At 48.3% G+C, this 21,583-nt stretch overlaps 1 protein-coding gene across 6 annotated transcripts in view; it reads left to right on the forward strand.

Moving 5' to 3' along the window:
• The first annotated feature begins 309 nt into the window (after positions 1-309).
• The window catches only part of col13a1 (collagen, type XIII, alpha 1), a 100,034-nt gene continuing 78,760 nt past the window's right edge, over positions 310-21,583 (forward strand). For all 6 annotated transcript variants that reach the window (XM_057046763.1, XM_057046766.1, XM_057046768.1 and 3 more), the window contains exons 1-2: positions 310-570; positions 6,835-6,912. In XM_057046763.1, the coding sequence (XP_056902743.1) occupies positions 310-570; positions 6,835-6,912 (339 nt within the window). The remainder of the gene's footprint in view (positions 571-6,834; positions 6,913-21,583) is intronic.

Consider the following 21,583-nt stretch of genomic DNA (forward strand, 5'->3'; position numbering starts at 1 on the left):
TCAGGGACGTGCGCTGGCGGCTGACCTGCCGCACATCGTGGGGATCGTTCAGAGAAGAAGTGGTGAATGGAAGAACCGGAGCGGAACTCAGAGGAAAGAGACTCCATCCCTGGGAACCAACGGCGGGACTGAGGGGCTGCTGGAGAACCTCTCCAGGCCGAACTTTCTGAGAGTTGCTGAGGAGATCAAGAACTTTAGGAACTTTAGGAAGCGCTCTCTCATTGACTCCAGAGATTCCCCGCTCGCTGCTCTCACCTGATGGTTACGAGGATCTAACTGTGCCTACAGGAAATAAAAGCTGCGTTTCAAATGGAAGAGAACCAGAAGTGGGGAGCCACCAAGATGGGTGAGGAGAAGGTCGGCGCGCCGCCGCGCACCAGCTGGAGAGATGTGCGCGGCGCCGCGCTCTGCGTCGCAGCATCGCTGCTGTTCTCGGGACTTTTCGTGTGGATTTCTGAGCTGCAGTCGAGGATCGGTGATCTGGAGCGGCAGCAGATCACCGCCTGCACGCGCTCTGCCGAGCAGGTGGAGCCCCTTATTCTGGGCCGGCTCGACCACATTCTGGAGGAGGTAAGCCAGCGGCCGACCTTCAGCTAATGGTGCTGATAAAAATAACAGCTTTGAGAGTTGGTGTCTGAATAATCAGCTATGAGCTTTAAGGGCTCATTACATTATTAATAAGCTTCTAATGAGCTTTAAGGGCTCATTATATTATTAATAGGCGTCTAATGAGCTTTAAGGGCTCATTACATTATTAATAAGCTTCTAATAATCTTTAAGGGCTCATTATATTATTAATAGGCGTCTAATGAGCTTTAAGGGCTCATTATATTGATAATAAACTTCTAATGAGCTTTAAGGGCTCATTACATTAATAATAATCTTTAAGGGCTCATTATATTATTAATAATCTTTAAGGGCTCATTATATTATTAATAAGTGTCTAATAATCTTTAAGGGCTCATTATATTGATAATAAGCTTCTAATGAGCTTTAAGGGCTCATTACATTATTAATAATCTTTAAGGGCTCATTATATTATTAATAAGTGTCTAATAATCTTTAAGGGCTCATTATATTATTAAGTGTCTAATAAGCTTTAAGGGCTCATTATATTATTAATAAGCGTCTAATAAGCTTTAAGGGCTCATTATATTATTAATAAGCATCTAATAAGATTTAAGGGCTCATTATATTATTAATAAGCTTCTAATAAGCTTTAATGGCTCATTACATTATTAATAAGCGTCTAATAATCTTTAAGGGCTCATTATATTATTAATAATCTTTAAGGGCTCATTATATTATTAATAATCTTTAAGGGCTCATTATATTAACTTTTAACAGCGTTCATCTGGGTTTATCCTCGTTTTATGGGAAAAGGAGACGTTCAAACGAATAAACAATGCAAAAAGCATTTATTGGAAGGTTTCTGGATGAGCGTGCACATGTGATGTACGTGCACTAAGCCCAGCGCGCGTGCACGCTCCTGGATTCAACATGCGTGGCTCTACAGGTACCCACTTACAGGTCTTTCCGGGCCGGGTTAGGAGCACACATGGGGCCTTTTTACTTGCCCTTTCCTCCGGTCCCTTGACCCTTCCCTTTATTACCCCCCCCCCCCCCCCCCCCCCCGGCTGTGAACTGGGGGCCTTCACTGGCCTTTACAATCTCCATTTGTTCGCTGAAATTGGAGTTTACCAGGGATTAGAGGAGCCGTTCAGGGATGTTCTGGATGCAGTGGGAAGGTCCTCTGACGCCTCCGCATCAAACCCAGATGACCAGGATGATTATAGTTATTAATAATTCATTACACTGTGTGTCCCTTCATTAGTTTTTGATTGCTCTATAGCGGTGTGTTTAATTACATAGGAAAAATGTCTATTTTAGGTTTGATGGCCCACTGATGAGGTTTCAATGCTGTTTTGTTGATGAGTAATTTTACTCGAGTATTTCTTCTTTTTTTGAGGTTCACAGCTTCTGGTTAAACCAGCGTTTGTGCCTCAGCTTTATCATCTAAATGAAACAATACTGATCAATTTTGAAGCAATGTAAATATGTTCACACACCACAAAGAAACAGGGAGGAGGCTAATGCGCTAACGAGCCATCAAATGTGACCAAAGTGAGTCTCATTCTGGAGCACATTCACTGGACCTGCAGCCCTCTGGCTCCATGTTCAGAGGGTTAGGGTTAGGGTTAGCAAAGCAGCAAGGAAGCGAGGCAGCAAAGCAGCGAGGCAGCAAAGCAGCAAGGCAGCAAAGCAGCAAAGCAGCGAATCAGCGAGGCAGCAAAGCAGCGAGGCAGCAAAGCAGCAAAGCAGCGAGCAGCAAAGCAGCGAGCAGCAAAGCAGCGAGGCAGCAAAGCAGCGAATCAGCGAGGCAGCAAAGCAGCGAGGCAGCAAAGTAGCAAAGTAGCGAGGCAGCAAATCAGCGAGGCAGCAAAGCAGCAAGGCAGCGAGGCAGCAAAGCAGCGAGGCAGCAAAGCAGCGAATCAGCGAGGCAGCAAAGCAGCGAGGCAGCAAAGTAGCAAAGCAGCGAGGCAGCAAGCAGCGAGGCAGCAAAGCAGCAAAGCAGCGAGGCAGCAAAGCAGCGAGGCAGCAAAGCAGCGAATCAGCGAGGCAGCAAAGCAGCGAGGCAGCAAAGTAGCAAAGCAGCGAGGCAGCAAAGCAGCGAGGCAGCAAAGCAGCGAGGCAGCAAGGCAGCAAAGCAGCGAATCAGCGAGGCAGCAAAGCAACAAATCAGCAAAGCAGCAAAGCAGCTCGCCCCTTTGTTTAAGTCTGTATTTATAAATAGTCATTATTAATGGAACATGAGCACAGGAGAGAGAGAGAGAGGGCGAGAGAGAGAGAGAGGGTGAGAGAGAGGGTGAGAGAGAGGGCGAGAGAGAGAGGGAGGGTGAGAGGGAGAGAGAGGGTGAGAGAGAGGGTGAAAGGGAGAGAGAGAGGGTGAGAGGGAGAGAGGGAGGGTGAGAGGGAGAGAGAGGGTGAGAGAGAGGGTGAGAGGGAGAGAGAGAGAGGGTGAGAGAGAGGGTGAGAGGGAGAGAGGGTTAGAGGGAGAGCGAGAGGGAGAGAGGGAGGGTGAGAGAGAGGGCGAGAGAGAGAGAGAGGGAGGGTGAGAGGGAGAGAGGGAGGGTGAGAGAGAGAGGGAGAGAGAGAGAGGGTGAGAGGGAGGGTGAGAGAGAGAGGGAGGGTGAGAGAGAGAGGGAGGGCGAGAGAGAGGGCGTATGAGTGAGCAAGAGAGAGAGAGAGAGCCTTTTCTGTATGTCCTCTTTAAAGTGAAGATGTAAAACACGACACACAGCGAATCATCGCTACCCTGGAACAAACTCTTCTCTCTTACTGAGGAACGTTTCCTAAAGGGAACCTTCACTGGCGGCTGGATTTGGACCCGTTAGCTGCAGAAAATCTGCAGAAATATTTTTATCAGCATTGTCCTCAGCCAGTTTTTGCTCCTGCTCTTGACCTGTGACACTAACGAAACATGCTAATGCTCTTGCTAATACCGATCCGATCCGATACCCAATTGTGGTGCTGACAGACCCTTCAGCGGTGCCCCGGTGGAACATCACCACCTTCCAGAAGAGTAGGCAGGGCAAAACCAACCATGAACAACCTCCACGGGCATCAAGATGTCTGCTTGTTGGTGTTCAAAGCACTTTGTTACCTTCTTTTTTTGGAAGCAAGCTTTGCAAATTTCCTGCTGGCACAGCTCAACAGGCCTCCGCTAGCTCCAAACGTCCGCTAGCTCAAAACGTCCACACTTTTGATACGATTAAAAAGGCTGAACAAAAGAGACTTTGGATCAGGACAACACTAATTTGTGTACACTAGTTTTTCCAAGCAGAACACAGCCTTGGCATTGACCAGAGTCCTGTCCTACGCCCGAGGTACACCTGAGGTACACCTGAGGTACACCTGAGGTACACCGGAGGTACGCCGGAGGGTACGCCGGAGGTACACCAGAGGTACACCGGAGGTACACCGGAGGTACACCTGAGGGTACGCTGGAGGGTACGCCGAGGGTACGCCAGAGGTACACCTGAGGTACACCTGAGGTACGCCGGAGGGTACGCCAGAGGTACACCTGAGGTACACCTGAGGGTACGCCAGAGGTACACCTGAGGTACACCTGAGGGTACGCCGGAGGGTACGCCGGAGGGTACGCCGGAGGGTACGGCAGAGGTACACCTGAGGTACACCTGAGGTACGCCGGAGGGTACGCCAGAGGTACACCTGAGGGTACGCCAGAGGTACACCTGAGGTACACCTGAGGGTACGCCGGAGGGTACGCCGGAGGGTACGCCAGAGGTACACCTGAGGTACACCTGAGGTACGCCGGAGGGTACGCCAGAGGTACACCTGAGGGTACGCCAGAGGTACACCTGAGGTACACCTGAGGGTACGCCGGAGGGTACGCCGGAGGGTACGCCAGAGGTACACCTGAGGTACACCTGAGGTACGCCGGAGGGTACGCCAGAGGTACACCTGAGGGTACGCCAGAGGTACACCTGAGGTACACCTGAGGGTACGCCGGAGGGTACGCCAGAGGGTACGCCAGAGGTACACCTGAGGTACACCTGAGGGTACGCCGGAGGGTACGCCAGAGGTACACCTGAGGTACACCTGAGGGTACGCCGGAGGGTACGCCAGAGGGTCGGGGTTAACCCAACATTGGGGTGTTTAATCTGGGTAACCCAACATTGAAGTCATCACGCCTTCATTCCAACTAACACGAGCGCTCCCAGAGGTGATGCTGGGGCATGATGGGAGCTGGAGGCTCCGCCCCTCTCTCCCTCTCTGCTTCCTGTGGAGCGTCGGCCAATATGTGAAGTCACAGTATAGAATTTACCGTATACACACACACGCGCACGCACACACACACACCCTGATGATACCATGATGGTAAACAGACGTGCACAGTTGTAGACAAACACAAGTTAGAGACTTTTGTTGCTTTATTTTCCCTTTAATAATAATTAATAATATGATAATTAAATAGAAACATGCTGCATTTTCTGGGTTAGATGAAGTCATCTGGACATGCAGCCCACTGGGACCAGCTCTGGCTCCTGAGGTGCTGTTTTGGACATGGATCTCAGGGACGGGGCTGAGCTGGGGGGGGTGGCATCCTATAAATACTGGGACGTTGGCCGTCTGGAGGACAGATAGGCTGTTTATCATGGTGGAGGTACCAGTCTTTGATCTCCCAACACCACAGAACCAGCTGCCCCATGGGTCCGAATGATAGCAGAGATCCTCCAGAGATAAGGAGCTTCTGGACAAGCACGGCAGCACCACCCAGTTTCTCCTGTGAGCTTAAAGTTGAAGACATTATTGATCCCTAGCTTCATGCAAATGAGCTGACTGCCACGTTTTAGGCCCTAACCCTGACCCTAACCCTAACCCTGACCCTGACCCTAACCCTGTCCCTGACCCTGACCCTGACCCTAACCCTGACCCTGACCCTGACCCTGACCCTGACCCTAACCCCAACCCTGACCCTAACCCTAACCCTAACCCTGACCCTAACCCTGACCCTAACCCCAACCCTGACCCTAACCCTAACCCTGACCCTAACCCTAACCCTAACCCTGACCCTGACCCTAACCCTGACCCTAACCCCCTAACCGTTTTAGGCATCGTCTCCTCACACTTTGAGATTGTCTGGGAGACGCAAACCTTCAACAGTTCTGGCTCTTGTGGTTCAGTCTACTGAAGGTCTGTGTGCACCTTTCACGCCTACTACTGAAGCGTGAAACTGCACTTCCTGTATGATTCCTTTTGAACGATGCGAGAACCTAAAAGTATGAACTTGTTTCCTGGCTGCGCTACTTTCATTCAAGTCGTAAAAGAGCCCTGAAACTCCAGCACTTTGGAACGACACCAAATTGGCTTCGTGGATGTCGTAATCAGACACCAGCAGAGACACCGGATGGTCTTTGGTTCCACTCTTTTGCACCAGTTACCAGTTGATCCATGATTTAAAACGCCAGATCGGCAGTATTTTCTTTTAGCCATCCATGTTTGATCGCCGCTTGTCCTCCAGGCTAATTTGCTAACGTAAAAGGCTCACATCCCTGCAGCACCTGTTGGAGGCCTACAAACATCCGACCCACATTCCTCTGGACCCACAACCAGTGGGACCAAATGCTATGCTAGGCTGTGCTAGGCTGCGGAGAATGTGCTCGTGTGTGAGTGTGTGTTTATTCTGCTGATCTAATTAGGTCACAACACTGTCCAGTCGCAATCACAAAACCTTGTTGTAATATTGAGTCCGTTTAGGGTGCTTTGCTGTCCAACCTGCCGGTGTGCTAAGCTAAAGCTAAAGGGTCAGTTCACCGTTCCTCCTTCTCATGTGGTGACCACAGCTTCACGAAATCTGAGCACGCTTTGAAGTTCAGCACGTTTGTGTTTCACCTTTTACTTGTTTTGTGCTGGAAAGAGAATTGATCAACTCAATATGTGCAGACGTGTTGCTTTTACTCAAACTTCCACATATGAGGTTTCTGAAATCAAACATGCTGTTCAGGGATTCCTCCCGAGTCATGACACCACCTGCCTCTGGCTAAATGTCTGGAGCTCAGCCAGATACTCATTTATCTGCCATTAAAACCACTAATGTGTGGAGCCTGTTGATTACTATCGGTGGTTAAGGTTCATGTCCTGTTTAGGTGTGATGACCTCGGTCATGTCGGTCGTGGACTTTTATTCTTCAACGGTTGGTTTGGGTGCAACATTGTGTGTTTCTGCAGCCTGTTGGCTCATTAGCGGTAGCTGTGTCTCTGTTTCTTTCTGATCCATTCACGTGAGTGTTTTCTGCCGTCTGTCCTGCAGAAGCTCGCGGCGCACCTATCGAAACGGAGGGAGGCGAGAGAAGCTCCACACGGCTGCCTGTGTCCTCCAGGTGAGTCAGTGCACCACACATGGCTACTGACGCTAGCATCTGCCAGAAACATAATGTTGGTCGCTGTCAGGTTTAACACCAGATATTTCTGCTGCATTTCCACTGGTGCATCGGCTCCACGCTGCTCTGCTCCTCCTGCCTTTGGGACTCGGGCTTGCTGCCGTTTTTAGGGGGCGTTTCAGCTGCAAAAGTAGTACCCTGCCTCGTACAAACACTACAAATACACGCTGACAACATGAATTTATGCTTTTCTGAATAATGAAGCCATTGCAAAATACAGGTGGATGATGGAGTTATTTAGCATTGGTGGCTAACTAGCTAGTTTATCATCTACAAACAGGAAACAATGTTATCTTGTAAATATGCTAATTTGTTCAAAGTCAGCTCATCATTTGAGTCCATTGGTTCCTGTGAGCAGCCAACAGAGACCTCCAGGTAGACCTTGTTACCGGTCTTCCCTGGTCTGCCACACGGCTCTTGTTGGACCATTAATGTCCACTGACTGCTATCGCCTTATTGTAGCCTTTGTTTATTTTGTGAAATCAAGAAATACACCGTCATTGTTGCAAGGTCTTAAAAATGGTGGGATTCATTGATCCCATCAGAGCATCGCAGTGTCAGTCTGTCCCTAACTGCTTTTATTGGAACCCTGAAGGAGACATCAGGTACTAGGAACTTTTTCTTTGTGAATATGCAGAAAATGTCAAGAGTACAGGAGAGTGGAGCCAATACTGTCGGCGGGTTGGAGGAATTTCATACGTAGGGGCAAGAAAATGTGCTTTCCCTAAGAACAGCAATTGTAGTATTTAAGAGAGACTTCTGAGTACCGATAGCATCGAGGGGCAAAGAGCACAAAGTAATGATTGACTTTAAAACACAATTAATACAAAAGAAACTCTGAAAACGTGTGAAAGTGTTCAGCCATTAACACACGAGGAGAGAAATGTCTTTAAAGACCAACACCAAAATGACTCTGTTCTGCTTGAAACGTGTGTTTGGGTGTGAAGTTGTGTTGCTGATTGGTTCTGGATCTCCTCATTTAGATATTTTAGTCCATTCCCATTCCCATTTGGTGTATTTTGTTGTAGAAATGACTGCAAACCTGACGATCACGGTAGAAATCTTAGCTGAGATGGAGGCTGGTGACAAGTTGGAGGCAGCTTTTGTCATGAACCACCACTGTTGGCCTCCTCCGTCCGGTCAAAACTGGCACTTGTCCTCTCTGAAGTCCATGACGAGGGTTGACAAGTCCTCAAATGACTGTGTGTGAGTGTGGGGTCCATGCTAATAGTACTGTCAGAGTCGCTTATGGTCAGCTCATTAGCTAGCACGAGTTAATGTGTGTTTATGTTGGGTTTGTTGTGTTTCTGCATGTGAGTGTGTGTTCTGGGGGTTATGCTGTTGGAGAGCTAACCCTAACCTCCCTGCCCATAATCAAGGCCATTTTAAGGAGTAGTTACACTTGGATTTAAACACATCTATGTTTGGGGCTGCTTTAAGTTCTTCTTGCAGTTTGTTCCATTTGTGAACAGACTTGGTGCCAAATGAGTTTCTGGCCTGTGTCCGACTAAGCAGATTATCAGAACTTTAACCATTGAGCTTTAACCATTGAGCTTTAACTATTGAGCTTTAACCATTGAGCTTTAACCATTGAGCGATTTTGAGCACCAGTAACAAAACTTTAAAATGGAATTCTGATAGTTGAATGACATTGACTAGGTTAGGGTTAGGGTTGTGGTTAGAGTTCCATGATGGAAGTCAGACAGTTGACAGCTTCAACTACCAGAGGTTTAAAGTGTCTGTAGGACGCTAGATGTTAGCTTGCTGCTTCAGTCTTCAGTCACTGCAGGTTTGGAAGCCTCTTGACTCCAAGATGGTGATGGAACCCTGACCCTAACCCTCACCCTGACCCTAACCCTGACCCTGACCCTAACCCTAACCCAGACCCTAACCCCCTAACCCTGACCCTAACCCCCTAACCCTAACCCGGACCCTGACCCTAACCCGGACCCTGACCCTAACCCGGACCCTGACCCTGACCCTGACCCTAACCCGGACCCTAACCCTAACCCCCTAACCCTGACCCTGACCCTAACCCTGACCCTGACTTGCTGTCAGAGAGTGGCCACGATGCTGCTCTGACTTTTTCCATTCATTTAAATAAGTGGTCCCCAAACTACGGCCCGTGGGCCAGATATGGCCCACCTCCACTTATGGTCCGGCCCCCTGAACAATACCAGAAAGCATTTTGAGTTTTTTTTTATATATGTGGATTTGTATTTGATAATAAATTTGGACTTTAGAGACTGCTCATATGAGTCATTTAAGTAAGAGATTCTGCTCTGACAACTAAGCTGAACTTGGACCTGTTAAGATGTTCCATGGATTTTTGTTCTGTGAAGAAACCAGACAGGGTCATTTGATTGTGCCTTCTTGAAAACAATCCATTTTTACGTCTAGGCACTCCTGCAATCCTCCCACTTTTTCTGTTACAAACTGACCCCGGCCCCTTTCAGAGAAGGGAAAAGTTATGTGGCCCTCACAGGAAAAAGTTTGGGGACCCCTAATTTAAATAAGTTATTTGACAGCTTTGTTAAAGTAAAGGTACTTTTTCAATTTAACTTTAAAAAGTTGAATTAAGAGGAAACAAAAAAGCAAGAACACTTTACTAAGACAACATGCTAACATGCTAACATGCAGAAACACAAAAAAACCAACATAAACACACATTAACCCATTGAAAGTGTATTGCAATTAGTGTATTTTTATGTAGAAATTCTTGAATATATTTAGAAGAAATTACAAATACATCTGTAAATGACATAGCTTAAAAGATGATGCCCTAAGACCCAGCACTGCCCCCCAGCACTGTCCCCTAGCAGTGCCCCCCAGCACTGCCCCCCAGCACTGTCCCCTAGCAGTGCCCCCCAGCACTGTCCCCCAGCACTGCCCCCCAGCAGTGCCCCCCAGCACTGTCCCCCAGCACTGCCCCCCAGCAGTGCCCCCCAGCACTGTCCCCCAGCACTGCCCCCTAGCAGTGCCCCCCAGCACTGTCCCCTAGCACTGCCCCCCAGCCGTGCCCAGCTGGCGTCTGCCAGTCAGAACCAAGTGCACACCATGTTCCATGTCTGCCATGCTTCTGATTATTCACAGGAGCAGGTGAGCCAGAGGGCAGAACTTTGACACCTCGTTAGAGACTCTGCAGACTGGAGCCTGGCTGATTGATCCCTGATAGATGGAAGCAAAAACCTCAATGCTAAAACTAACATCACCCTACAAAGAGCACATTTTCTGTCTACATGAAGAACCTCGGGTCCGTAGGTAGTTTATTATGTGACTCTTGGCATTGACTCTAACGTGACGCGTGTTCTTGTGTGTCTGTCACGTGAAGGACGCACTATTATTGTGAACTCGACATGTTTCTGAGGAGCCGGTGAAAAATGAGGAAGATGCTAAAAGTGGAGCGGCAGAATGTGAGAAGCTGAAGGCGTGAAAGGTGCCACACCACCATGAAAGAGAGCAAAGCCTTCAAGATACCGATGGGGCTGAATGCTCCATGGGCCTCATGTCAGTGTTGACCTTTGGGCAGGATGGGCCTCCAGGTGGACAAGTGTCCCTCGGTCTACAGCCACGCTGGGCAATAATGCAGCTGGCATTTGGTTCCTCTCAAAGAGCTTGAATTTCTCTGCCACCCCTCATTAAAGCCATTAGACAAAGTGCAGTATAATAAGGAACTGTGGGGGCAGTTTTGGCTTTAAGACCAATGGTTGGATCAGCAATTCTGGCCCCTCCCCTTCAGCTGGAAACTCCACCCCTGGGCTCTGATTGGTTGGAGCTCTCTGATGGTTTGTGGAGCAGAGCAGTTCACACCAGTTCTGCAGGACTGGGAGCTTCTAGGCCAGTAGGGCCACGGTGTTGGAGCTCTGCCTCCATCAGACCAGATATTTGTGAGAGAACAATTATATTCTTGCAATAAAGTTGGGAAAAAAGGGTCTTTTTCTTCGACTCTTTCAAGCACTTATAGATATTTGTGCTATAAATAAAACGTGTTCAGGTCTAAATAAAGTCTGAGAGCTTTGATTATTAATGCTCAGAGGAAGTGCAGCTCCTCAGCATAGAATGTGAGATCATTGTGCCGCTACCTGAGAGCTAGCATTGTTGGCTAAGAATAAAGGATACAGTTTGTATACATTAAGAGTGATTTATGATGTGAACATAAATGAGCAAGACTTTATCGGCATCATCTCAGGTCACCCTCAAGTGTTTGGGTTTTCATTTAGAACCTTGTCTGCACCCAGATGAGTCTGTCCAAGGTTAAATCTTCCTAAATTAATAAAGAGCTAATATAATATCAGCTAATAGTATCAAAGATATGAGTGTTGAACTAAGCAAAAATCTAAAGAGGTTTCAGGGATAAGGTTCGACTTCCTGTGTAAACGTGCCAAACTTTGAATGATGCATTAATCCTGAGATGAAGGCTCTAAACAAAAGAGACAGGGTGACCTTTAGAGGAGTACGCGTCCACTTAAAGAGCGGCGTGTTGAACAGGAACAGGAAGTGACAGTTTACCTGGAAACAATCCCAGTGGAAGCTGTGGGGCAGTAGGGAGGCGTGTGAGACCACCAGTCCCCCACCTCCCCCACCACCAGTCCCCAACCAGTCCCCCACCTCCCCCACCACCAGTCCCCCACCTCCCCCACCAGTCCCCCACCAGTCCCCAACCTCCCCCACCACCAGTCCCCCACTAGTCCCCCACCTCCCCCACCAGTCCCCAACCAGTCCCCCACCTCCCCCACCAGTCCCCCACCTCCCCCACCAGTCCCCCACCTCCCCCACCAGTCCCCCACCAGTCCCCCCCCCCTCCCCTACCTCCCCCACCAGTCCCCCACCTCCCCCACCAGTCCCCCACTAGTCCCCCACCTCCCCCCGCTGGCTTGGCCATCTAGAATGGCTGGCATAATTCACATCCTCTACCATTTTAGACGCACACACACACACATACACACACGCACGCACACACACACGCGTGCACACACACGCACACACACACACACACGCACACACGCACACACACACATGATTACTTGATAACATGACCAGTTTTTGTTTATTAAAATGATGATATTATTTGCTCATATTGCATTAGTTATTTCTTAAATGGATGGACAAACGTCATAAATTTGGCCTTTAATGCAGCCTCCCTGTTTCTGCTATCGATGATGTTCTCCTCACCAGCTTGTTCATTCTTTTAACCAATTATAGAGGTGTTTGATTCCCGTTTGGATTCCAGAAGATATGTTGTATGAGGCTTTGTTAGGTCCTCCAATTACAATTTGGTACTAGGTAAAGGGCCAACCAAAGTGCAGTTTACTGATGGTTAGCATCGGCTAGCACCTGGGTTGGGGCCTCTATGTGCGTGTTTTGTAGATCTGGAACTGTGATGTGCCCGTCTGTGGAGGCCTCTGTAGAAATCTGGGGTAGATGGGAGGAGGAATTGCTGAAGCTGATGGGCAGAGTGTTGCATCTCTTCTTTTATTGATGAGGTTGTCTCATCAGTCGCTGACCTCCTGCGCTAACTGGGACAGGTTGTAGCTGAGAGTGAGGCGGTTGGGGTGAATATTTGCTTCTCTAAATGAGACCATGGTCCTTGCCCATAAAGACTGGATTAGTCTCCATCTACCCAGTCCTCTATGCTCCAATCCTCACCCGTGCTCAGTAGCTTTGGGTTTTGACTAAAAGGACAAGATCACACATACAAACGGGGTTTCTCCAGAGGGTAGCTAGGCTCATCCTTAGAGGTTTGGAGCGTCCCACAGGTAGAGGTGCTCCTCCAGATTTTTTTGTCTTTGCCTGGATTCCCACAAGCCAAGACGAGGTTGTAGAGGTAGCAGGGCAGAGGAGCATCTGGGCCTCACCATGGAGGCTGCTGCTCTGGGTCCCTGACCTGGTTAGCATGACAGCATGACAGCAACAAATCCTGCCAGGGGTGACAGAAAATAGGACAGAAAAAACAGTTGGACATTTTTTGGACAATTCCTTACACAGTATTGTGAACCTCCCTGCTAGTTATGTCAGATATGAATGGCGCACGGTCACAAGAGGACAGTTTGTGACTTCTTTATTGCTCAAATGTGCAAACATTTAGCTGAATGCTAGAAGAGCAACAAGATGGCGGTCACATCTCTGATGTTGTTGTTGAGCTGGCCGACAGACCACTGAGATCAAAGAAAACTTCTTCTACTGTGTTTCATAATATTAATAGATATATTATAAATAATCAGAATACACATTATCTTTGATTTTTAAAAGATAATTATACACATATAAATAATGTAATTTCCTCAGTTGAGCAGCTACTGCTAATACATTAGCATAATGTCGTAGTTAAGGTCTGTCACAAAGGTTTGAAGCCAGAAAACATTTCACCCTTTTTCCTGCGATGACAGAAATGACCCATATTTTCTGGACTAAATATTATAATTAAATATATTAGAATTCCGTTCCCATGTAGAGGGGTTAGAATGAGAAGTTTTTGTTTGACTGTTAAAGCTCATTTTTCTAACACATAATAATAAATACGGAGTATCATGCAGATCTATATCATCTCTATTCTTCAGATATACTGAGAACCAAAATAGACCCCCCCCCCCCACCCACTGTAAACAAGAGGCTTCCTCTAATCTGTGCAGCTGACGGGTGGGGGGGAGGGTCTCCGGGTTGTGGAGCCGTTTATTTAAGTCCCCCAAGTTCACCTTGACATCTGTGCTGACAGGAAGAGAGCGAGCAGATCCCCTTTCTGAGGTGGGGAGGAGCTCAGGGGGCAGCTGCCAGGGTGGAACCATACTGGGGGGGCAGCTGGGGGCAGGAAGGGGGGGTTAAAGATGAGAGAGGACAGAAGAGGACAGAAGAGGACTAATAGTAATGGGGGGGGGGGGGGGGGGGGGGGTTAAAGATGAGAGAGGACAGAAGAGGACTAATAGTAATGGGGGGGGGGGTAAAGATGAGAAAGGACAGAAGAGGACTAATAGTAATGGGGGGGTTAAAGATGAGAGAGGACAGAAGAGGACAGAAGAGGACTAATAGTAATGGGGGGGGGTTAAAGATGAGAAAGGACAGAAGAGGACTAATAGTAATGGGGGGGTTAAAGATGAGAAAGGACAGAAGAGGACAGAAGAGGACTAATAGTAATGGGGGGAGGTTAAAGATGAGAAAGGACAGAATAGGACTAATAGTAATGGGGGGGGGGGTAAAGATGAGAAAGGACAGAAGAGGACAGAAGAGGACTAATAGTAATGGGGGGGTTAAAGATGAGAAAGGACAGAATAGGACTAATAGTAATGGGGGGGGTTAAAGATGAGAAAGGACAGAATAGGACTAATAGTAATGGGGGGGGGGGGTAAAGATGAGAAAGGACAGAAGAGGACAGAAGAGGACTAACGGTTTGGGGGGCCACCAGAACTTAATGTTTTCCGTTCCTGTTCATGACTGATTGATGGAATTTCCCAAAGCTTCAGGCAATCGTGCTCCCAATAAAGATCGTTTAGCTGCACATTTAATTAGTTTTAATGAGAAGGGGCATAAATCTCTGCCTTTCAGAGGTGTCCAACATTGGACATTTAACGGGACGATGCAGAATGGAAACAGGCACATGGATATTTTTTGGAGAGAATTGGTAATGTTTTGTCATAATTAATGACATTATTCTAACAAAAGTAAACTAGTAGACGTTTATGAGGACTTTGCTTTAGGAGAACAGAGTTTTGGGAGAAGAGTCCTGGTGAACATGTGGCCGAGGAACCAAGAAGAAAAACTAAAGTATGGAAATGCAAAACACTGTTTGTTGTCCTTGGATGGAGACCACCAAGCACACATGCATCTCCGCTTCTCCGCTTTGAAAAGTCTGGAGTTATTCACGTGGAGCGTTGAAGTTGTTTTCCAGATGGTTCTGAAATTCCCAACAAAACAACTTATTCCATTATGTGGTGCTGATTGATCCCTTTTTAACTGGTCCCATTGTTCACATGTGGGACATGTTTGGCTGGCACATAGGTCCCACCTCAGGATGGAGGCTTACAGCTTCAGACGCAGGGACTCACAACGTGTTTGTTGAATTCACACTTTTCTAGCACGTTGCTCACGTTCTCCCGTTTCAGGCTTTTCCCTGTTGGGTCGATTGGCCCACGATTTCACCGTGGCCGACGGACTGATGCTTCAGTGTCACGTGTCTCTGTTCTCCCACTGCGGAGTCACAGCCAGGAACCTCCCCTGAAAGGCCACTTACAGGAACTTTTAGTGGGCCTAAATAAGTACCTGCTCCAGGGCAGCTACTCAGATAGACCCCCCCGGAAAACTCCTGAGGGCTTGGGCAAGAGGGTTACTTGGGGCTGATTGGGAGCAGGATGTGTTGCCATCAGAAATCACCCAAGCAGGCAGCTTTTTTCGATTGCCATTTATGCTAACATGCTCCATGTTTACCAACTTTTTCTTTTTGTTGCTCCCATCCATTTTTTGGCTCACGATTGGACCGGGGAGCTACAGAAAATCTGCAGAAATATTTGTATCCGCATTGTCCTCATCCGGCTTTATGCTCCTGATACTGACATCTGATACTAAATAATGTCCTGGCGATGATCCGATACAGTTAACCCTAACCCTAACCCTCTAACCCCTAACCCTGACCCTAACCCTCTAACCCTAACCCTCTAACCCTAACCCTCTAACCCCTAACCCTGACCCTAACCGTCTAACCCTAACCCTCCCACCCTAACCCTAACCCTCCCACCCTAACCCTAACCCTAACCCTAACCCTCTAACCCCTAACCCTGACCCTAACCCTCTAACCCCTAACCCTGACCCTAACCCTCTAACCCTAACCCTCTAACCCCTAACCCTGACCCTAACCGTCTAACCCTAACCCTCCCACCCTAACCCTAACCCTCTAACCCTAACCCTCTAACCCTAACCCTACCCCTACCCAGTGGCAGTGCTGACTTCAAGTAGACCTAGGGTTAAAGTTATTTATCCCAAAGCAGCTGTTTCACAAACAAGTTACCACATCCAGCTCTTCCTTGATCAGCTTTGATTCAAGACCTATAAAGTCCTTTGGAGGTAGTTGCCAGATATTAACCCTCCGAGCACTTCAGGTCAGCTTGGAACAGCAGCACCGAGTGCTGCCTGGATGGTGCATCGCCGCCATGCAGACGAGGAAGCAGGACAGCATCGAAGCGCTGAAAATGTCTGGTTGTTGCCTTCATTTTCATTTCATTCATACTGCCGTTCTAACCCTAACCCACAAGCCCCGACCATACTGCCGTTCTAACCCTAACCCACAAGCCCCGACCATACTGCCGTTCTAACCCTAACCCACAAGCCCCGACCATACTGCCGTTCTGACCCTAACCCACAAGCCCCGACCATACTGCCGTTCTATCCCTAACCCACAAGCCCCGACCATACTGCCGTTCTAACCTAACCCACAAGCCCCGACCATACTGCCGTTCTATCCCTAACCCACAAGCCCCGACCATACTGCCGTTCTAACCCTAACCCACAAGCCCCGACCATACTGCCGTTCTAACCCTAACCCACAAGCCCCAACTATACTCCCGTTCTATCCCTAACCCACAAGCCCCAACTATACTCCCGTTCTATCCCTAACCCACAAGCCCCAACTATACTCCCGTTCTATCCCTAACCCACAAGCCCCGACAATACTGCCGTTCTAACCCTAACCCACAAGCCCCGACTATACTGCCGTTCTAACCCTAACCCTAGCCCCGACAATACTGCTGTTCTAACCCTAACCCACAAGCCCCGACCATACTGCCGTTCTAACCCTAACCCACAAGCCCCGACCATACTGCCGTTCTAACCCTAACCCTAGCCCCGACCATACTGCCGTTCTAACCCTAACCCTAGCCCCGACCATACTGCCGTTCTAACCCTAACCCTAGCCCCGACCATACTGCCATTCTAACCCTAACCCACAAGCCCCGACAATACTGCCGTTCTAACCCTAACCCACAAGCCCCGACCATACTGCCGTTCTGACCCTAACCCTAGCCCCGACCATACTGCCGTTCTGACCCTAGCCCCGACCATACTGCCGTCCTAACCCTAGCCCCGACCATACTGCCGTTCTAACCCTAACCCTAGCCCCGACCATACTGCCGTTCTGACCCTAGCCCCGACCATACTGCCGTTCTGACCCTAGCCCCGACCATACTGCTGCCGTTCTAACCCTAACCCTAGCCCCGACCATACTGCCGTTCTGACCCTAGCCCCGACCATACTGCCGTTCTGACCCTAACCCTAGCCCCGACCATACTGCTGTTCTGACCCTAGCCCCGACCATACTGCCGTTCTGACCCTAACCCTAGCCCCGACCATACTGCCGTTCTGACCCTAACCCTAGCCCCGACCATACTGCCGTTCTGACCCTAGCCCCGACCATACTGCCGTTCTGACCCTAACCCTAGCCCCGACCATACTGCCGTTCTCACAGGGCAGAGGTGATTTCTATGTGCCAGCACCTCTCAGAGCTGATTGAGCTCATTATTCACTCATTACTGCTCACAGGCAACACTCAGCCCAAACTGTTACAGTGGAAATTGTCAAGAGAGTTTTTTATCCACAAACCTCCAACGACGACCCCGGTGCACACACACACACACACACACACACACACACACACACACACAACACACACACACACACACACACACACACTCACACACACTCACACACAGCCACACACAGCCACACACAGCCACACACACACACACACACACACACACACACACACACCCACACACACAGCCACACACATGCTCCCAGTATGGCAGACGGTGTGTGAGGCCTGTGCTCCTTAGCTCCAGACATCCTGTGGGTATCAGAACCATTTGGGTTAGGGTTCGAGCCCCCTCTGCTCCAGCGCTAACAGACTGGGGCCGTCTGCCAACAACAGCACGTTTCAGAGCTTCGCCATCAGTTGGGTTCCTTCCATTCTGCAGCCTCAGAGAGCGTGCAGAGCATTAAGGCTGCAGTAGCACCTTCACTTTCACTTTTAGAGTTCAGTTGTGATGAGAAGCACGTGGAAGGCTGCACACGCACACGCACACACACACACACGCACACACACACACAGACTCAAGCTAACGGCTTTGATAATAATAAGTTGGATTAGGGTGTTAGACATTTTGATCTCAGGTAAAAGTTCTTTTTTGCAGACTCACACTTGTGTTAAAGCATGTGTGGAGCTCCTGAATCTACCAATGAGCACTAAAAGAGAGAAAAAGATCTTTACTTATGGATTCAATGTGCTGCTTTAGATCCTGAAGGCGCTTTAGATCCTGAATGTGCTTCAGATCCCGAAGGTGCTTTAGATCCCGAAGGTGCTTTAGATCCTGAAGGTGCTTTGGATCCTGAAGGTGCTTTAGATCCTGAAGGTGCTTTAGATCCTGAAGGCGCTTTAGATTCTGAAGGTGCTTTAGATCCTGAAGGTGCTTTAGACCCTGAAGGTGCTTTAGATCCTGAAGGCGCTTTAGATCCTGAAGGTGCTTTAGATCCATGTTTCTCCTGCCTCCAACAATGAAGCAGCAGGCAGCAATTTTGACTATGATTTTGTTAAGTTGTGTACTCATTGTCAGCCTTAAACAGTACCATCAAGTTCAGACTTTAATTATTTTGGCTCAATTTCTTTTTCAACACATTGAATTCAGCGTGATAATTTTCATGTTCTCAGTGTAGAAGCTGAAGTCCTAAATGTCGTATTGGAATGGTCACATGGGTGCAGAGAGCTTTTACGATAGCATTTCCAATGACTTTCCCAGATGGCCACATGAAGGGCCTCACCCACGGATGGTTTACCTTTTAGGCTGGACATACGGCTCTCATTTGTCTGATCAGCCTCAAGGCTGAGCTGAGTCCATTTGGCCTCACGCTCAATGGACTTTTCATATGAAGCCAGAAACCAGAGGGCTGCTGGGGCCTCTTCGTGTGGTGATGTGTTCAGAGTCACTGGCAGCAACTGCAGCTTTTAACAAGCAAAGCTTCTAATTGTTTCTCTGATGGGGCAACGCAGAGCTGCCTGGTATCAGCTATGAAGGTCTGGACCATCTCCAAGACAGTCCAGGACTGCATGGAATTGGTTGTATTATACTACTGACTATTATCTGGTGAAGAGTCTGGGTCAGATGGTTCAGTTTGTCGGATTAAAGTCTGTTTTTCTCTTCGACTCACCTTTGGGTGGCCGATAACGTCCTCATCACATCCCATTCTCGACTCGGCCCGTGCCTTGTTGGTTTTTACATGCAAACTCCTCCTCAAATATTCTCCTGATATTTGGCAGAATTGCTGATTAAGATGTGAAGAATGAGAATCTGAAAGGTTTGGTTTGAAAGTCCTTCTCCCCGGATGCCGACCTCTATCAGTCTGAGTCTGTTGGCACTCCTCAAACCCACTGGGAACTCAGTCCTGTCCTGGACCTCTGGTAGGTCCCAGGACCTAATGGTTTTTTTTGATGGAGCAGTCTGGGGGGTGAAACCAGTCACAACAGACGCTCTGCATGACAGATGGATCCTTTCCAGACTCTGCTAGAGGCCACTCTGACCTCTGACCCCCAGCCACCCGCCCTTTTAGTCTGGGCCTAAAATGACCAGTGATAATGTAGGAAGGTGCACCCTAAACAGATGTGACAGATGTGCACGGATCTTCTAAAGGACGCCACTGTTTGTTCCCACATGTGTTACAATGAAGAAGATCCACTGTGACAACTCCTCGTCTATATCCAGTATAGCCTAGCCAACCCTAACCATAACCAACCATAACCCTAACCAACCATAACCTCAACCCTAAAATAACCCTAACCCTAACCAACCATTACCCTAACCCTAACCAACCATAACCCTAAAATAACCCTAACCAACCCTAACCCTTAACCAACCCTAAACAACCATAACCCTAACCCTAAAATAACCTTAACCAACCCTTAACCAACCCCAACCCTTAACCAACCCTAACCATAACCAACCATGACCCCAACCCTTAACCAACCCTAACCCTTAACCAACCCCAACCCTTAACCAACCCTAACCATAACCAACCAGGACCCCAACCCTTAACCAACCCTAACCCTAGCCAACCCTAACCGTAACCAACCGTAACCAAAGCCAACTCTAACCAACCATAACCCCATCCCTAACCAACCCAAACCCTTAACCAACACCAACACTAACCCTAACCCAGTCCAGACTCCGTAAGAATTCGGATTGTGTTCTATTGAAGATTGTCAGTCACTTTTGTTCATCCCTGAAGGGTTGTTCCATTTACTGTTAACCTGGTCCGGCTCCGTGTTTCTTCCAGTTAAAAAGGAGTTATTCTGGCCACTGCTGCTTGTTGGGGGGGGGGGGGGGGGGGGGGGGTGTCAGGCTCTGGATTTATGTAAAAAGCCTACAGACAATTTTGATTGCAATTGACTTGTAATATAAGTAAAGTTGAACTAAATTGAGGGTAGAAATAATTCATTGGTAATTGAGGCCGCAGCTCAGTCTGCTGGCTTAAGAATTGGAGGGTTCTTGGTTCAAGCCTCCTTCTAGAAACATGGCAGTAGCAGGAGGTTCCACAACACCTTCAGAGCAGCGCTGAGGTAACCTTGAGCAAGGCAGCAAACCTCCAAATGCTCACATAGGACCCTCCAATGAGCTGGTCACTAGTTCATGGCAGGGCCCTTTATGAGCATTTGTGGGTTTGGTACCTTGCTCAAGGGTACCTAGGCAGTGCTCTGAAGGTGTTCTGGCACCTCCTCTACTACTAGAACACCTTCCATGTCTGCCCTGGGGCTGGAACCAAGAACCCTCTGCTTCTCGGCCTAGTTCCCAATAGACTTAGCTGCCACCATCAACACTTTGATAATTTGTATTTGAAATATCACATCTAGTTTCCAACCTAGTCGATATCTATGATATAAGGAGATATATCTAGCAACGTGGTGAGGGTCCATCCAAGCAGCTTCTAGCTGCTTTGCCTTCCAGGCTCACAGGGGGGCTGCAGCCTGTCCAGCATGTACCCCACCCCCAGCTTCAGGGGGTGGGGTACATGCTGGACAGGTGGGGGAAGCCCCATTCATCCTAATTTAAAAGAGTATTTTACCCTATGACAGCACCTCTGCCAGCTGGAGCACTTCTGCCATCGTTACTCAGGGAGGGATGGAATAAGACCAGAAGAAAAACAATAAAAAGATGAAGAACACTATATTTAATAAATAACCCTAACCCAAAATGTACAAAGCTTTGAGGATGTTTTTCTGTATAGGCGTAAAGATTCGATGCTGACTGTGAATCTATGACACATGTTCACTGAACGCTAACTGATGTCAGAAGTTGTGCTAAAATGTCATCAATCATAAAAGGTTCCAAAATACCGTCAGAATATGAAAGCTGTTTTTCCAGCATGTGACTCCTTCAACTCGACCATCAGCGCTCATTCTAGATTTGCTTCAGGTCAAGATATTATTGGAACTCTTGTTTTTTCAACAGTTTCTCACAATGAGACGTCGACACGTTGCGTTGCCACGATCTCCTGCTGTGTTTTTCATCATCACTGTTATCGGAGTTTCTCAACCTCCAGGTTTTTCTTGGATGAGAAAGAGGAAGGAAAAGCTTTTCTCGACCTCACTTTATG

The sequence above is a fragment of the Takifugu flavidus genome, chromosome 11 (assembly GCF_003711565.1).
Source record: "Takifugu flavidus isolate HTHZ2018 chromosome 11, ASM371156v2, whole genome shotgun sequence".
Classification (NCBI taxonomy): Eukaryota; Metazoa; Chordata; class Actinopteri; order Tetraodontiformes; family Tetraodontidae; genus Takifugu; species Takifugu flavidus.